Below are 19,333 nucleotides of genomic sequence, written 5' to 3' on the forward strand. Positions count from 1 at the left end.
GGGGAGAAAGTCTAATCTCTCAGTGTGGTCTCCCAGGTCTAAACTCTCAGTGTGGTGTCCCAGGTCTAATCTCTCAGTGTGGTTTCCCAGGTCTAATCTCTCAGTGTGGTGTCCCAGGTCTAATCTCTCAGTGTGGTTTCCCAGGTCTAAACTCTCAGTGTGGTTTCCCAGGTCTAAACTCTCAGTGTGGTTTCCCAGGTCTAATCTCTCAGTGTGGTGCCCCAGGTCTAAACTCTCAGTGTGGTGTCCCAGGTCTAATCTCTCAGTGTGGTTTCCCAGGTCTAAACTCTCAGTGTGGTTTCCCAGGTCTAAACTCTCAGTGTGGTTTCCCAGGTCTAATCTCTCAGTGTGGTGCCCCAGGTCTAAACTCTCAGTGTGGTGTCCCAGGTCTAATCTCTCAGTGTGGTTTCCCAGGTCTAATCTCTCAGTGTGGTGTCCCAGGTCTAATCTCTCAGTGTGGTGTCCCAGGTCTAATCTCTCAGTGTGGTGCCCCAGGTCTAAACTCTCAGTGTGGTGTCCCAGATCCCAATCTCTCAGTGTGTTCTGGGGGGAAAGGAGGATGAGGCGATTGAGTTGGGTGATCAGCCCAGCCATGATGGTGATTAATGGTGTCGCAGGTTCGAAGGGCTGAATGGCCTCCACCTTCTATGTTTCTATGATTGTGCGCCCCTGTTTATTGTGGGTGTACGGGGAGAGTGAGTGCAATGTACGGCCAGACAGGGAGAAGGAGAATCTCACCACTGAGATCTCGCCTTCCAGTTCTCACCGTCCTCCCCTGCTGGGGTTAAGAGATGCCCACGCAGGGAGGTCTGGTAACTCAGTCCAATCAACTTAAATACGATGAGAGGGATCTCCCATCACACTGCCCCCACGTGAGGAACCACCACCGGTGAGGTCTATCTTGATCAATTGGGCCAGTGGGCTGACGAATGGCAGATGGAGTTTAATTCAGACAAATGCGAGGTGATGCATTTTGGTAGATCGAACCAGGGCAGGACTTACTCAGTTAATGGTAGGGCGTTGGGGAGAGTTACAGAACAAAGAGATCTAGGGGTACGGGTTCATAGCTTCTTGAAAGTGGAGTCACAGATGGACAGAGTGGTGAAGAAGGCATTCGGCATGCTTGGTTTCATCGGTCAGAACATTGAATACAGGAGTTGGGACGTCTTGTTGAAGTTGTACAAGACATTGATTTGATTTGATTTATTATTGTCACATGTATTGGGAAACACCGGTGAAAAGTATTGTTTCCTGCTCGCTATACAGACAAAGCATACTATTCATAGAACATAGAACATAGAAAGCCACAGCACAAACAGGCCCTTCGGCCCACAAGTTGCGCCGATCACATCCCCACCTCTAGGCCTATCTATAGCCCTCAATCCCATTAAATCCCATGTACTCATCCAGAAGTCTCTTAAAAGACCCCAACGAGTTTGCCTCCACCACCACCGACATCAGCCGATTCCACTCACCCACCACCCTCTGAGTGAAAAACTTACCCCTGACATCTCCTCTGTACCTACCCCCCAGCACCTTAAACCTGTGTCCTCTCGTAGCAACCATTTCAGCCCTTGGAAATAGCCTCTGAGAGTCTACCCTATCCAGACCTCTCAACATCTTGTAAACCTCTATCAGGTCACCTCTCATCCTTCGTCTCTCCAGGGAGAAGAGACCAAGCTCCCTCAACCTATCCTCATAAGGCATGCCCCCCAATCCAGGCAACATCCTTGTAAATCTCCTCTGCACCCTTTCAATGGCTTCAACATCTTTCCTGTAATGAGGTGACCAGAACTGCGCGCAGTACTCCAAGTGGGGTCTAACCAGGGTCCTATAAAGCTGCAGCATTATCTCCCGACTCCTAAACTCAATCCCTCGATTAATGAAGGCCAGTACGCCGTACGCCTTCTTGACCGCATCCTCCACCTGCGAGGCTGATTTAAGAGTCCTATGGACCCGGACCCCAAGGTCCTTCTGATCCTCTACACTGCTAAGAATGGTACCCTTCATATTATACTGCTGCTTCATCCCATTGGATCTGCCAAAATGGATCACCACACACTTATCCGGGTTGAAGTCCATCTGCCACTTCTCCGCCCAGTCTTGCATTCTATCTATGTCTCGCTGCAACTTCTGACATCCCTCCAAACTATCCACAACACCACCTACCTTGGTGTCGTCAGCAAACTTACCAACCCATCCCTCCACTTCCTCATCCAGGTCATTTATGAAAATGACAAACAGCAAGGGTCCCAGAACAGATCCCTGGGGCACTCCACTGGTCACTGACCTCCATGCAGAGAAAGACCCCTCCACAGCCACTCTCTGCCTTCTGCACATAGAGAAGGAAAGGGGAGGGTGCAGAATGTAGTGTTACTGTCATAGCTCGGGTGTAGAGAAAGATCAACTTAATGCGAGGTAGGTCCATTCAAAACTCTGACAGCAGCAGGGAAGAAGCTGTTCTTGAGTCGGTTGGTGCGTGACCTCAGAATTTTGTTTGTGCTTGGCATGTCGATTGAGTGGGGCGAGGGGGGGCTGCTTTGTTCTGGATGGTGTGGAGCTTCTCGAGTGTTGTTGGAGCCGCACTCATCCAGGCAAGTGAAGAGTGTCCCATCGCACTCCTGACTTGTGTCCTTGTAGATGGTGGACAGGCTTTGGGGGGAGTCAGGAGGTGAGTTACTCTCCGGAGGATTCCCAGCCTCTGGCCTGCTCTGGGAGCCACAGTATTTATATGGTTGGGGCCCGGTTCAGTTTCTGTCACCCCAGGATGTTGATAGTGGGCGGGGGTGGATTCAGCAATTTAATCCCAGTGATTATCAAGGGGGGAGATGGTTAGATTCTCTCTTGGTGACTGGCCTTTGCCTGGCAGTTGTCAGCCGCGAATGTTACTCGCCACTTGACGACCCGAGCCTGGATATTGTCCACACTGAGAGATTGGGACCTGGGAAACCACACTGAGAGTTTGGGACCTGGGACACCACACTGAGAGATTAGACCTGGGACACCACACTGAGAGATTAGACCTGGGACACCACACTGAGAGATTAGACCTGGGACACCACACTGAGAGATTAGACCTGGGAAACCACACTGAGAGTTTAGACCTGGGACACCACACTGAGAGATTAGACCTGGGACACCACACTGAGAGATTAGACCTGGGATACCACACTGAGAGATTAGACCTGGGAAACCACACTGAGAGATTAGACCTGGGACACCACACTGAGAGTTTGGGACCTGGGACACCACACTGAGAGATTAGACCTGGGACACCACACTGAGAGTTTGGGACCTGGGACACCACACTGAGAATTTGGGACCTGGGACACCACACTGAGAGATTAGACCTGGGAAACCACACTGAGAGTTTAGACCTGGGACACCACACTGAGAGATTAGACCTGGGAAACCACACTGAGAGATTAGACCTGGGACACCACACTGAGAGATTAGACCTGGGACACCACACTGTGAGATTAGACCTGGGACACCACACTGAGAGATTAGACCTGGGGCACCACACTGAGAGTTTAGACCTGGGACACCACACTGAGAGATTAGACCTGGGACACCACACTGAGAGATTAGACCTGGGACACCACACTGAGAGATTAGACCTGGGACACCACACTGAGAGATTAGACCTGGGACACCACACTGAGAGTTTAGACCTGGGACACCACACTGAGAGTTTAGACCTGGGACATCACACTGAGAGATTAGACCTGGGACACCACACTGAGAGATTAGACCTGGGAAACCACACTGAGAGTTTAGACCTGGGACACCACAGTAAGAGTTTGGAACCGAGGAAACCACAGTGAGTTGGTTAGAATTTTCGAGCACAACACTCACTGCTTCATAAGAATTCTTCTTGGGGGAGAATCCAGAGATCATCGCAACATCCACAAGCACCATGTTCGTAACAGGCCGCTCACCAACGTAACTAGAACAGGAGAGAGGAAGAGAAGGAGATAGATTAACATTGTCAATAAAAACTGACCCTCACACGGGGTAAATACTGACCCTCACACCTGGTAAATACTGACCCTCACACCCGGTAAATACTGACCCTCACACGGGGTAAATACTGACCCTCACACCCGGTAAATACTGACCCTCACACGGGGTAAATACTGACCCTCACACCCGGTAAATACTGACCCTCACACGGGGTAAATACTGACCCTCACACCCGGTAAATACTGACCCACACACCCGGTAAATACTGACCCTCACACCCGGTAAATACTGACCCTCACACCCGGTAAATACTGACCCTCACACCCGGTAAATACTGACCCTCTCACCCGGTAAATACTGACCCTCACACCCGGTAAATACTGACCCTCACACCCGGTAAATACTGACCCTCACACCCGGTAAATACTGACCCTCACACGGGGTAAATACTGACCCTCACACCCGGTAAATACTGACCCTCACACGGGGTAAATACTGACCCTCACACGGGGTAAATACTGACCCTCACACCCGGTAAATACTGACCCTCACACGGGGTAAATACTGACCCTCACACCCGGTAAATACTGACCCTCACACCCGGTAAATACTGACCCTCACACCGGGTAAATACTGACCCTCACACCCGGTAAATACTGACCCTCACACCCGGTAAATACTGACCCTCACACCCGGTAAATACTGTCCCTCACACGGGGTAAATACTGACCCTCACACGGGGTAAATACTGACCCTCACACGGGGTAAATACTGACCCTCACACCCGGTAAATACTGACCCTCACACGGGGTAAATACTGACCCTCACACGGGGTAAATACTGATGCTCACACGGGGTAAATACTGACCCTCACACCCGGTAAATACTGACCCTCACACGGGGTAAATACTGACCCTCACACGGGGTAAATACTGACCCTCACACGGGGTAAATACTGACCCTCACACCCGGTAAATACTGACCCTCACACCCGGTAAATACTGACCCTCACACCCGGTAAATACTGACCCTCACACGGGGTAAATACTGACCCTCACACCCGGTAAATACTGACCCTCACACGGGGTAAATACTGACCCTCACACCCGGTAAATACTGACCCTCACACCCGGTAAATACTGACCCTCACACGGGGTAAATACTGACCCTCACACCCGGTAAATACTGACCCTCACACCCGGTAAATACTGACCCTCACACCCGGTAAATACTGACCCTCACACCCGGTAAATACTGACCCTCACACGGGGTAAATACTGACCCTCACACCCGGTAAATACTGACCCTCACACGGGGTAAATACTGACCCTCACACGGGGTAAATACTGACCCTCTCACCCGGTAAATACTGACCCTCACACCCGGTAAATACTGACCCTCACACGGGGTAAATACTGACCCTCACACCCGGTAAATACTGACCCTCACACCCGGTAAATACTGACCCTCACACCCGGTAAATACTGACCCTCACACGGGGTAAATACTGACCCTCACACGGGGTAAATACTGACCCTCACACGGGGTAAATACTGACCCTCACACCCGGTAAATACTGACCCTCACACCCGGTAAATACTGACCCTCACACGGGGTAAATACTGACCCTCACACGGGGTAAATACTGACCCTCACACCCGGTAAATACTGACCCTCACACCCGGTAAATACTGACCCTCACACGGGGTAAATACTGACCCTCACACGGGGTAAATACTGACCCTCACACGGGGTAAATGCTGACCCTCACACCCGGTAAATACTGACCCTCACACCCGGTAAATACTGACCCTCACACGGGGTAAATGCTGACCCTCACACGGGGTAAATACTGACCCTCACACGGGGTAAATACTGACCCTCACACCCGGTAAATACTGACCCTCACACGGGGTAAATACTGACCCTCACACCCGGTAAATACTGACCCTCACACCCGGTAAATACTGACCCTCACACCTGGTAAATGCTGACCCTCACACGGGGTAAATACTGACCCTCACACGGGGTAAATACTGACCCTCACACCCGGTAAATACTGACCCTCACACCCGGTAAATACTGACCCTCACACCCGGTAAATACTGACCCTCACACCCGGTAAATACTGACCCTCACACCCGGTAAATACTGACCCTCACACCCGGTAAATACTGACCCTCACACGGGGTAAATACTGACAATCACACGGGGTAAATACTGACCCTCACACCCGGTAAATACTGACCCTCACACGGGGTAAATACTGACCCTCACACCCGGTAAATAGTGACCCTCACACCCGGTAAATACTGACCCTCACACCCGGTAAATGCTGACCCTCACACCCGGTAAATACTGACCCTCACACCCGGTAAATACTGACCCTCACACCCGGTAAATACTGACCCTCACACCCGGTAAATGCTGACCCTCACACCCGGTAAATACTGACCCTCACACCCGGTAAATACTGACCCTCACACGGGGTAAATACTGACCCTCACACCCGGTAAATACTGACCCTCACACGGGGTAAATACTGACCCTCACACCCGGTAAATACTGACCCTCACATGGGGTAAATACTGACCCTCACACCTGGTAAATACTGACCCTCACACGGGGTAAATACTGACCCTCAAACGGGGTAAATACTGACCCTCACACCCGGTAAATACTGACCCTCACACGGGGTAAATACTGACCCTCACACGGGGTAAATACTGACCCTCACACGGGGTAAATACTGACCCTCACACGGGGTAAATACTGACCCTCACACCCGGTAAATACTGACCCTCACACGGGGTAAATACTGACCCTCACACGGGGTAAATACTGACCCTCACACCTGGTAAATACTGACCCTCACACCCGGTAAATACTGACCATCACACCCGGTAAATAGTGACCCTCACACCCAGTAAATACTGACCCTCACACCCGGTAAATACTGACCATCACTCCCGGTAAATACTGACCCTCACACGGGGTAAATACTGACCCTCACACCCGGTAAGTACTGACCCTCACACGGGCGAAATACTGACCCTCACACCCGGTAAATACTGACCCTCACACGGGGTAAATACTGACCCTCACACTGGGTAAATACTGACCCACCCACCCGGTAAATACTGACCCTCACACCCGGTAAATACTGACCCTCACACTGGGTAAATACTGACCCTCACACCCGGTAAATACTGACCCTCACACCCGGTAAATACTGACCCTCACACCCGGTAAATACTGACCCTCACACGGGGTAAATACTGACCCTCACACGGGTTAAATACTGACCCTCACACGGGGTAAATACTGACCCACACACCCGGTTAATACTGACCCTCACACGGGGTAAATACTGACCCTCACACTGGGTAAATACTGACCCTCACACCCGGTAAATACTGACCCTCACACCCGGTAAATACTGACCCTCACACGGGGTAAATACTGACCCTCACACCCGGTAAATACTGACCCTCACACCCGGTAAATACTGACCCTCACACGGGGTAAATACTGACCCTCACACCCGGTAAATACTGACCCTCACACGGGGTAAATACTGACCCTCACACCCGGTAAATACTGACCCTCACACCCGGTAAATACTGACCCTCACACCCGGTAAATACTGACCCTCACACGGGGTAAATACTGACCCTCACACCCGGTAAATACTGACCCTCACACCCGGTAAATACTGACCCTCACACCCGGTAAATACTGACCCTCACACGGGGTAAATACTGACCCTCACACCCGGTAAATACTGACCCTCACACCCGGTAAATACTGACCCTCACACGGGGTAAATACTGACCCACACACCCGGTAAGTACTGACCCTCACACGGGCTAAATACTGACCCTCACACCCGGTAAATACTGACCCTCACACGGGGTAAATACTGACCCTCACACTGGGTAAATACTGACCCTCACACCCGATAAATACTGACCCTCACACCCGGTAAATACTGACCCTCACACCCGGTAAATACTGACCCTCACACCCGGTAAATACTGACCCTCACACCCGGTAAATACTGACCCTCACACGGGGTAAATACTGACCCTCACACCCGGTAAATACTGACCCTCACACCCGGTAAATACTGACCCTCACACGGGGTAAATACTGACCCTCACACGGGGTAAATACTGACCCACACACCCGGTAAGTACTGACCCTCGCACGGGCTAAATACTGACCCTCACATGGGGTAAATACTGACCCTCACACCCGGTAAATACTGACCCTCACACGGGGTAAATACTGACCCTCACACCCGGTAAATACTGACCCTCACACGGGGTAAATACTGACCCTCACACCCGGTAAATACTGACCCTCACACCCGGTAAGTACTGACCCTCACACGGGGTAAATACTGACCCTCACACCCGGTAAATACTGACCCTCACACGGGGTAAATACTGACCCTCACACCCGGTAAATACTGACCCTCACACCCGGTAAACACTGACCCTCACACCCGGTAAATACTGACCCTCACACGGGTTAAATACTGACCCTCACACGGGATAAATACTGACCCTCACACGGGGTAAATACTGACCCTCACACCCGGTAAATACTGACCCTCACACCCGGTAAATACTGACCCTCACACGGGGTAAATACTGATCCTCTCACCCGTTAAATACTGACCCTCACACCCGGTAAATACTGACCCTCACACGGGGTAAATACTGACTCTCACACGGGGTAAATACTGACCCTCTCACCCGGTAAATACTGACCCTCACACGGGGTAAATACTGACCCTCACACCCGGTAAATACTGACCCTCACACGGGGTAAATACTGACCCTCACACGGGGTAAATACTGACCCTCACACCCGGTAAATACTGACCCTCACACGGGGTAAATACTGACCCTCACACCCGGTAAATACTGACCCTCACACCCGGTAAATACTGACCCTCACACGGGGTAAATACTGACCCTCACACCCGGTAAATACTGACCCTCACACGGGGTAAATACTGACCCTCACACCTGGTAAATACTGACCCTCACACGGGGTAAATACTGACCCTCACACCCGGTAAATACTGACCCTCACACGGGGTAAATACTGACCCTCACACCCGGTAAATACTGACCCTCACACGGGGTAAATACTGACCCTCACACCTGGTAAATACTGACCCTCACACCCGGTAAATAGTGACCCTCACACCCGGTAAATACTGACCCTCACACCCGGTAAATACTGACCCTCACACCCGGTAAATACTGACCCACACACGGGGTAAATACTGACCCTCACACGGGGTAAATACTGACCCTCACACCCGGTAAATACTGACCCTCACACGGGGTAAATACTGACCCTCACACCTGGTAAATACTGACCCTCACACCCGGTAAATAGTGACCCTCACACCCGGTAAATACTGACCCTCACACCCGGTAAATACTGACCCTCACACCCGGTAAATACTGACCCACACACGGGGTAAATACTGACCCTCACACGGGGTAAATACTGACCCTCACACGGGGTAAATACTGACCCTCACACGGGGTAAATACTGACCCTCACACCCGGTAAATACTGACCCTCACACTGGGTAAATACTGACCCTCACACCCGGTAAATACTGACCCTCACACCCGGTAAATACTGACCCTCACACCCGGTAAATACTGACCCTCACACGGGGTAAATACTGACCCTCACACGGGTTAAATACTGACCCACACACCCGGTAAATACTGACCCTCACACGGGGTAAATACTGACCCTCACACTGGGTAAATACTGACCCTCACACCGGGTAAATACTGACCCTCACACCTGGTAAATACTGACCCTCACACGGGGTAAATACTGACCCTCACACGGGGTAAATACTGACCCTCACACCCGGTAAATACTGACCCTCACACCCGGTAAATACTGACCCTCACACGGGGTAAATACTGACCCTCACACGGGGTATATACTGACCCACACACCCGGTAAGTACTGACCCTCACACGGGCTAAATACTGACCCTCACACCCGGTAAATACTGACCCTCACACGGGGTAAATACTGACCCTCACACCCGGTAAATACTGACCCTCACACCCGGTAAATACTGACCCTCACACCCGGTAAATACTGACCCTCACACGGGGTAAATACTGACCCTCACACGGGGTAAATACTGACCCTCACACGGGGTAAATACTGACCCTCACACGGGGTAAATACTGACCCTCACACCCGGTAAATACTGACCCTCACACCCGGTAAATACTGACCCTCACACCCGGTAAATACTGACCCTCACACCCGGTAAATACTGACCCTCACACGGGGTAAATACTGACCCTCACACCCGGTAAATACTGACCCTCACACCCGGTAAATACTGACCCTCACACGGGGTAAATACTGACCCTCACACTGGGTAAATACTGACCCTCACACCCGGTAAATACTGACCCTCACACCCGGTAAATACTGACCCTCACACGGGGTAAATACTGACCCTCACACGGGGTAAATACTGACACCCCTCCTCACTTACGTGACATTCATTTCAATCTGGTGTTCTGATCCTGGACCCAGTTTTTTTATTGATGAGACAGGATTCTTCATCTCCACGGAGACTCTGAAGGCGGTGTCTTTCGGTTTGGGTGGTGTGTTATAACGTAGAGATGTCTACAAGTGGAAGATATTCGATTACTGGGTGTACAAAGTGTCAGAAGACCCGACTCACTGTATCCCTCACTCCCCATATCCCTCGCTTCCCCTATCCCTCGCTTCCCCTATCCCTCACTCCCCATATCCCTTACTCCCCATATCCCTCACTCCCCATGTCCCTCGTTCCACAATATCCCGCGCTCCCCATATCCCTCACTCCCCATATCCCTCACTCCCCATATCCCTCACTCCCCATATCCCTCACTCCCCATATCCCTCACTCCCCATATCCCTCACTCCCCATATCCCTCGCTCCCCATATCCCTCGCTCCCCATATCCCTCACTCCCCATATCCCTCACTACCCATATCCCTCGTTCCACAATATCCCGCGCTCCCCATATCCCTCACTCCCCATATCCTTCACTCCCCATATCCCTCACTCCCCATATCCCTCACTCCCCATATCCCTCACTCCCCATATCCCTCGTTCCACCATATCCCTCACTCCCCATATGCCTCACTCCCCATATCCCTCACTCCCCATATCCCTCACTCCCCATATCCCTCACTCCCATCCTGAAGATCCTTCGGTCCCCATATCCCCTGCCCAAGCCCTCCCCATAATCCCGCCCTACCCGCAATTCCTGCACTCCCGCACTCCCCATATCCCACACTCCCCCTCCGTCCCGTACTCCCCCCGTGTCCCGCATTCCCTCCGCGTCCCGCACTCCCCCGCGTCCCCGCACTCCCCCACGTCCCCGCACTCCCCCGCGTCCCCGCACTCCCCCACACTCCGCCGTATCCCCGCACTCCCCCACATCCCCGCACTCCCCCACATCCCCGCACTCCCCCACACTCCCCCGCATTCCCCAGTGTCGGACCTGGAGGAGGAGGCAGCTGGAGCCGGTGACTTCCGCGCTGTATTCTCCGGGAACCTCCGGCAAGGGCCGGCTCTGGAGCAGGAGCTGGTTGGAGGAGTCGATGTGGAATTCCTCGTGGAATCCGCTCTCGGAGCTCACAGTCACCGAGCTGTGGGGGTCAGCGACGTAGATCAACTCTGCGTAGAGGGAGAGGGCCTGAAGGGCCACCACTGTGTCCTGAGGTGGGGTAAAGAGGGAAGGCGGAGGAGAGGGTGAGTCACTCATACAGACACACACACACACACACATGAGGCCTGCCTAAACTAAAACCGTATGCACCTACCGTATCCTTCCATTCCCATCCTCCATGTATTCGTCTCGTCGCCCCTAGTCTAGTTTAGGAGTCCGGGGATAATGATGCAGCTATATAAGACCCTCGTCAGACCCCACTTGGAGTACTGTGCTCAGTTCTGGTCGCCTCATTGTAGGAAGGATGTGGAAAAGATTGAAAGGGTGCAGAGGAGATTTACAAGGATGTTGCCTGGATTGAGTGGCATGCCTTATGAGGATAGGCTGAGGGAGCTCGGTCTTTTCTCCTTGGAGAGACGTAGGATGAGAGGGGACCTAATAGAGGTATATAAGATGTTGAGAGGCATAGATCGGGTGGACTCTCAGAGGCTTTTTCCCAGGGTGGAAATGGCTGCTACGAGAGGACACAGGTTTAAGGTGCTGGGGTGTAGGTACAGGGGAAATGTTAGGGGGAAGTTTTTCACACAGAGGGTGGTGGGCGAGTGGAATCGGCTGCTGTCAGTGGTGGTGGAGGCGAACTCAATAGGGTCTTTTAAGAGACTCCTGGATGAGTACATGGGACTTAATAGGATGGAGGGTTATAGGTAGGCCTAGAAGGTAGGGATATGTTCGGCACAACTTGTGGGGCTGAAGGGCCTGTTTGTGCTGTAGTTTTTCTATGTTTCTAATGCATTTTGGAAGGTCTAATACAGATTGGGAAATATACAGTAAATGGCAGAACCCTTAAGAGTATTGATAGGCAGAGGGATCTGGGTGTACAGGTACACAGGTCACTGAAAGTGGCAATGCAGGTAGAGAAGGTAGTCAAGAAGGCATACGGCATGCTTGCCTTCATCGGCCGGGGCATTGAGTTTAAAAATTGGCAAGTCATGTTGCAGCTTTATAGAACCTTAGTTAGGCCGCACTTGGAATATAGTGTTCAATTCTGGTCGCCACATGACCAGAAGGATGTGGAGGCTTTGGAGTGGGTACAGAAAAGATTCACCAGAATGTTGCCTGGTATGGAGGGCATTAGCTATGAGGAGAGGTTGGAGAAACTTGGTTTGTTCTCACTGGAACGACGGAGGTTGAGGGGGGACCTGGTAGAAGTCTACAAGATTATGAGAGGCATGGACAGAGTGAATAGTCAGAAGCTTTTTCCCCAGGGTGGAAGAGTCAGTTACTCGGGGGGCACAGGTTTAAGGTGCGAGGGGCAAGGTTTAAAGGAGATGTACGAGGCAGATTTTTTACACAGAGGGTGGTGGGTGCCTGGAACTCGCTGCCGGGGGAGGTAGTGGAAGCGGATACGATAGTGAGTTTTAAGGGGCGTCTGGACAAATACATGAATAGGATGGGAATAGAGGGATACGGTCCCCGGAAGGGTAGGGGGTTTTAGTTCAGTCGGGGGCAGCATGGTCGGTGCAGGCTAGGAGGGCCGAAGGGCCTGTTCCTGTGCTGTAATTCTCTTTGTTCTTTGAATGGCGGAGCAGGCTCGAGGGGCCAGACGGCCGACTCCTGCTCCGAGTTCTTATGTTCTTATTCTGCTAAACTCCCGAGTAATACAACCCCAGACTATTTAGTCTTCTTCACCAAGATTTAGCCCGGTGAATCTCCTTTGAACTGCCTCCAATGTTACTCTATCCCTTTTTTAAGGTAAGGGGTCCAAAACTGTACGCAGTATTCCAAGTGAGGCCTCAGCACGGTGGTTAGCGCTGCTGCCTCACAGCGCCAGGGGACCCGGGTTCGATTCCCGGCTCGGGTCACTGTCTGTGCGGAGTCTGCACGTTCTCCCCATGTCTGCGTGGGTTTCCTCCGGGTGCTCCGGTTTCCTCCCACAGTCCGAAAGACGTGCCGGTTAGGGTGCATTGGCCGTGCTAAATTCTCCCTCAGTGTAACCCGAACAGGCGCCGGAGTGTGGCGACAAGGGGACTTTCACAGTAACTTCATTGCGGTGTTAATGGAAGTCTACTTGTGACAGTAAATAAATAAATAAACGTTGACTCCGTCTACACTTCCCGCTGCCTCGGGGAAAAGCAGCCGGCATAATTAAGGACCCTCCCCACGCACCCCGGACATTCTCTCTTCCACCTTCTTCCGTCGGGAAAAAGATACAAAAGTCTGAGGTCACGGACCGACCGACTCAAGAACAGCTTCTTCCCTGCTGCTGCCGTCAGACTTTTGAATGGACCGACCTCGCATTAAGTTGATCTTTCTCTGCATCCTAGCTATGACTGTAACACTACATTCTGCACTCTCTCCTTTCCTTCTCTATGAACGGTATGCTTTGTCTGTATAGCACGCAAGAAACAATACTTTTCATTGTATGCTGATACATGTGACAATAATAAATCAAATCAAAGAATGCCCTGTTTATGCTCACTCTCTGCTTCCTGTCTGCTACCCAATCCTCTTTCCATGCTAATATATTACCCCCAACTCCATCAGCCCCAATCTTTTGGGTGGTGCCTCATTGAAAGCTTTTTTGTAAATGCCGGTACAGTGCATCTACTGATTCCCCTTTATCGACCCTCCTGAAGAAACGTGGGCCTCTCTCTGAGCTTCCCCAATCCCCCTCTCAGTGCGGTACCGAGCCCCACTCTTCACCTGGGTCGAGGCGAACCCTCCGTAGGAATTCCTCTGTTTCACCAGCCAGCGGACGATGGGAATGGCCCGGTCCAGGTCGGAGGTGGGGACCTGGGGCTGGGACAGCAGGGCCAGGAGGACGTAGGCGGTCATCTCCACCTCTGCCGAGGGAGCTCTCCACCAGTAGTCGTGCTCTTCCTCAGGCTCCTGCTCGCGGCGCCAGTGAGTCAGGCCGTCTGCAAGCCAAAGATTGGAGACTCGACGTTAGTTACGCGTCACCACATGGTCCAATGTCCCGCACTCCAGCGAGGGTGGAGGGAGTGATGGAGGGTGAGGGGGAGTGGAGGGAAGGCGGCTGAACGAGGCTCTACCTTCTTTGATGGCCAGCTCCTCAAGACGGTGGAGTATTTTGTCCCTGGTGACCTGGTCCTGAGCCAGTGTGAATGTGTACGCCAGGAGTGAGAGGCTGTAGGTACTGTTCACCGTCTCCAAGGCATCTCGCAGACATTTCAGGGCCCTGTCTGTCACTCCCGTCTAGACATGAGGCAGACAGAGAGAGTTAGGCACAGACAGAGGCTCACTCACTCACACATGGAGCTCAGATATCATTCACACACTCCAGAAATCACACCACACCTTATTATCCCTCACTATCCCCTCCCCATATCCCCCACCCCCTCCTCCCCATATCCCTCGCTCCCCCTCCCCATATCCCTCACTATCCCCTCCCCATATCCCCCACCCCCTCCTCCCCATATCTCTCGCTCCCCTGCCCCATATCCCTCACTCCCTCTTCCCATATCCATCAATCCCCCTCCCCATATCCCTCACATCCCCACCCTATATCCCTCGCTCCCGCCTCACCATATCCCTCACTCTCTTCCCATATCCATCAATCCCCCTCCCCATATCCCTCACCCCCTTCCCCATATCACTCACTCCCTCCTCCCTGTATCTCTCGCTCGCTCTCCCCATATCCCTCACATCCCCCGCCCCATATCCCTTGCTCCCCCTCCCCATATCCCGTGCTCCCGCCTCACCATATCCCTCACTCCCTCTTCCCATATCCATCAATCCCCCTCCCCATATCCCTCAACCCCCCTCCCAATATCACTCACTCCCTCCTCCCTGTATCTCTCGCTCGCTCTCCCCATATCCCTCACATCCCCCGCCCCATATCCCTCGCTCCCCCTCCCCATATCCCTCGCTCCCGCCTCACCATATCCCTCACTCCCCCCTTCCCATATCCCCACTCCCTCCCCATATCCCTCACACCCACCTCCCCATATCCCTCACACCCACCTCCCCATATCCCTCACACCCACCTCCCATATCCCTCGTTCCCCCTCCCCATATCCTGCACTCCCCCTCCCCATATCCTTCTCTCTCCCTCCCCATATCCCTCTCTCTCCCCTCCCCATATCCCTCTCTCTCCCCTCCCCATATCCTTCTCTCTCCCCTCCCCATATTCCTCACTCCCCCCTCCCCATATCCTTCTCTCTCCCCTCCCCATATCCCTCTCTCTCCCCTCCCCATATCCCTCACTCCCCCCTCCCCATATCCCTCACTCCCCCTTCCCTATATCCCTCACTCCCCCTTCCCCATATCCCTCACTCCCCGCTCCAATAGCCCTCACTCTCCTTCCCTCACAGCCCCTCAAGAGTACCAGAGTTGGGGAATCATGTTGCAGCTATGTAAAACCTTGGTTAGGCCGCATTTGGAGTATTGCGTGCAGTTCTGGTCACCACACTCCCAGCAGGACGTGGAAGCTTTGGAGGGAGTGCAGAGAAGGTTCACCAGGATGTTGCCTGGTCTCGAGGGTGTTGGCTATGAGGAGAGGTTGAATAAACTAGGATTGTGTCCACTGGGAAGACGGAGGCTGAGGGGAGACCTGATAGAGGGGCTACAAAATGATGAGAGGCACAGACAGGGTGGATAGTCAGAGGCCTTTTCCCCAGGGTGGAAGTGTCAGTTACAAGGGGAGCACAGTTTAGTTTTAGTTTATTTATGAGTGTCACATGTCGGTTTACATTAACACCGCAATGAAGTGACTGTGAAAATCCCCTCGTCGCCCACACTCCGGCACCTGTTCGGGTGCAGTGAGGGAGAATTTAGCACGGCCAACGCACCCCTAACCAGCACGCCTTTCGGACTGGGGGAGGAAGCGCCCGGAGGAAGCCCACGTGGGAGGGAGAATGTGCAGACTCCGCACAAGCTGGGAATCGAACTCGGGGTCCCTGGCGCTGTGAGGCAGCGTGCGAACCACTGAGCCACCGTGCCACCCCCAAGGTGGGAGGGGTAAAGTTTCAGGGAACATATGAAGGGGAGGTTTTTCACGCAGAGAGAGAGAGAGTGGTGGGTGCCTGGAACGCGCTGCCAGAGGGGGTGGTGGACCTGGGCTTGGGAACAGGCCTGTTCCTGTGCTGGGCCCAAAGGCCTGTTCCTGTGCTGGGCCCAAAGGCCTGTTCCTGTGCTGGGCCCAAAGGCCTGTTCCTGTGCTGGGCCCAAAGGCCTGTTCCTGTGCTGGGCCCAAAGGCCTGTTCCTGTGCTGGGCCCAAAGGCCTGTTCCTGTGCTGGATCTTTCCTCCGATGACCCCCACACCCACCCTGAGATTCCAGCACTCCCTTTGACACCTCCCTCGGTCTCTGGAGCCCGTCAACTCTGCCTGATTCGCCCTCACCTTAAAGTCTGGTGCTGTCCCGTCGAGGGGGGCAGCGGACGATCCTTGTGAGCCGTCGTCAGCTTCTGAGGCAGACCAGGTGGACTCTGCAGACGAGGAAAGGAGAGATTGAAGAGACACGGAGAGAGCGGGGGGCGAGGGCGGACACAGCTGTGAAGGGCGAAAGAGGGGGATGGGGATGTGAGCGAGTCACTACTAACCTGAGGATGCCTGGCGATTCAGGGCCTTAAACCAATTCTTGAAAATATTATCAGCCTGGGGGAGGTGAGAGAGAGATAGCCGTCAGAGCTCGTCACTCCTGTCTCATTACCCCCTTCCCGACTCACACCAGTCTGTCACTCCTGTCTCTCTCTCTCACACCAGTCTGTCCCTCCTGTCTCTCTCTCTCACACCAGTCTGTCCCTCCTGTCTCTCTCTCTCACACCAGTCTGTCCCTCCTGTCTCTCTCACACCAGTCTGTCCCTCCTGTCTCTCTCTCTCACACCAGTCTGTCCCTCCTGTCTCTCTCTCTCACACCGGTCTGTCCCTCCTGTCTCTCTCTCTCACACCAGTCTGTCCCTCCTGTCTCTCTCTCTCACACCAGTCTGTCCCTCCTGTCTCTCTCTCTCACACCAGTCTGTCCCTCCTGTCTCTCTCACACCAGTCTGTCCCTCCTGTCTCTCTCTCTCACACCAGTCTGTCCCTCCTGTCTCTCTCTCTCACACCAGTCTGTCCCTCCTGTCTCTCTCTCTCACACCAGTCTGTCCCTCCTGTCTCTCTCTCTCACACCAGTCTGTCCCTCCTGTCTCTCTCTCACACCAGTCTGTCCCTCCAGTCTCTCTCTCTCACACCAGTCTGTCACTGCTGTCTCTCTCACACCAGTCTGTCCCTCCTGTCTCTCTCTCTCACACCAGTCTGTCCCTCCTGTCTCTCTCTCTCACACCAGTCTGTCCCTCCTGTCTCTCTCTCACACCAGTCTGTCACTCCTGTCTCATTACCCCCTTCCCGACCTCACACCAATCTGTCCCTCCTGTCTCTCTCTCACACACCAGTCTGTCACTGCTGTCTCTCTCTCACACCAGTCTGTCCCTCCTGTCTCTCTCTCTCACACCAGTCTGTCACTCCTGTCTCATTACCCCGTGCCCGACCTCACACCAATCTGTCCCTCCTGTCTCTCTCTCACACACCAGTCTGTCACTGCTGTCTCTCTCTCACACCAGTCTGTCCCTCCTGTCTCTCTCACACCAGTCTGTCCCTCCTGTCTCTCTCTCTCACACCAGTCTGTCCCTCCTGTCTCTCTCTCTCACACCAGTCTGTCCCTCCTGTCTCTCTCTCTCACACCAGTCTGTCCCTCCTGTCTCTCTCTCTCACACCAGTCTGTCCCTCCTGTCTCTCTCTCACACCAGTCTGTTCCTCCTGTCTCTCTCTCTCACACCAGTCTGTCACTACTGTCTCTCTCACACCGGTCTGTCCCTCCCGTCTCTCTCACACCAGTCTGTCCCTCCCGTCTCTCTCACACCAGTCTGTCCCTCCTGCCTCTATCACACCAGTCTGTCCCTCCTGTCTCTCTCTCTCACACCAGTCTGTCCCTCCTGTCTCTCTCTCACACCAGTCTGTCCCTCCTGTCTCTCTCTCTCACACCAGTCTGTCCCTCCTGTCTCTCTCTCTCACACCAGTCTGTCCCTCCTGTCTCTCTCTCTCACACCAGTCTGTCCCTCCTGTCTCTCTCTCTCACACCAGTCTGTCCCACCCGTCTCTCTCACACCAGTCTGTCCCTCCCGTCTCTCTCACACCAGTCTGTCCCTCCTGTCTCTCTCACACCAGTCTGTCCCTCCTGTCTCTCTCACACCAGTCTGTCCCTCCTGTCTCTCTCACACCAGTCTGTCCCTCCTGTCTCTCTCTCACACCAGTCTGTCACTGCTGTCTCTCTCTCACACCAGTCTGTCCCTCCTGTCTCTCTCTCACACCAGTCTGTCCCTCCTGTCTCTCTCTCTCACACCAGTCTGTCCCTCCTGTCTCTCTCTCTCACACCAGTCTGTCCCTCCTGTCTCTCTCTCTCTCACACCAGTCTGTCCCTCCTGTCTCTCTCTCTCACACCAGTCTGTCCCTCCTGTCTCTCTCTCTCACACCAGTCTGTCCCTCCTGTCTCTCTCTCTCTCTCACACCAGTCTGTCCCTCCTGTCTCTCTCTCTCACACCAGTCTGTCACTGCTGTCTCTCTCACACCAGTCTGTCCCTCCTGTCTCTCTCTCTCACACCAGTCTGTCCCTCCTGTCTCTCTCACACCAGTCTGT

At 53.3% G+C, this 19,333-nt stretch overlaps 1 protein-coding gene across 1 annotated transcript in view; it reads right to left on the reverse strand.

The window, feature by feature from the left end:
* The window catches only part of LOC144487982 (alpha-2-macroglobulin-like), a 65,817-nt gene that overhangs the window by 25,028 nt on the left and 21,456 nt on the right, over positions 1 to 19,333 (reverse strand). The window contains exons 4-10 of the mRNA XM_078206013.1: positions 17,262 to 17,316; positions 17,062 to 17,147; positions 14,752 to 14,914; positions 14,402 to 14,616; positions 11,531 to 11,746; positions 10,532 to 10,665; positions 3,859 to 3,949 (exon numbers count right to left, since the gene is read on the reverse strand). Coding sequence (XP_078062139.1) covers positions 3,859 to 3,949; positions 10,532 to 10,665; positions 11,531 to 11,746; positions 14,402 to 14,616; positions 14,752 to 14,914; positions 17,062 to 17,147; positions 17,262 to 17,316 — 960 coding nt within the window. The remainder of the gene's footprint in view (positions 1 to 3,858; positions 3,950 to 10,531; positions 10,666 to 11,530; positions 11,747 to 14,401; positions 14,617 to 14,751; positions 14,915 to 17,061; positions 17,148 to 17,261; positions 17,317 to 19,333) is intronic.

The sequence above is a fragment of the Mustelus asterias genome, unplaced genomic scaffold (assembly GCF_964213995.1).
Source record: "Mustelus asterias unplaced genomic scaffold, sMusAst1.hap1.1 HAP1_SCAFFOLD_1177, whole genome shotgun sequence".
NCBI classification, from domain to species: domain Eukaryota; kingdom Metazoa; phylum Chordata; class Chondrichthyes; order Carcharhiniformes; family Triakidae; genus Mustelus; species Mustelus asterias.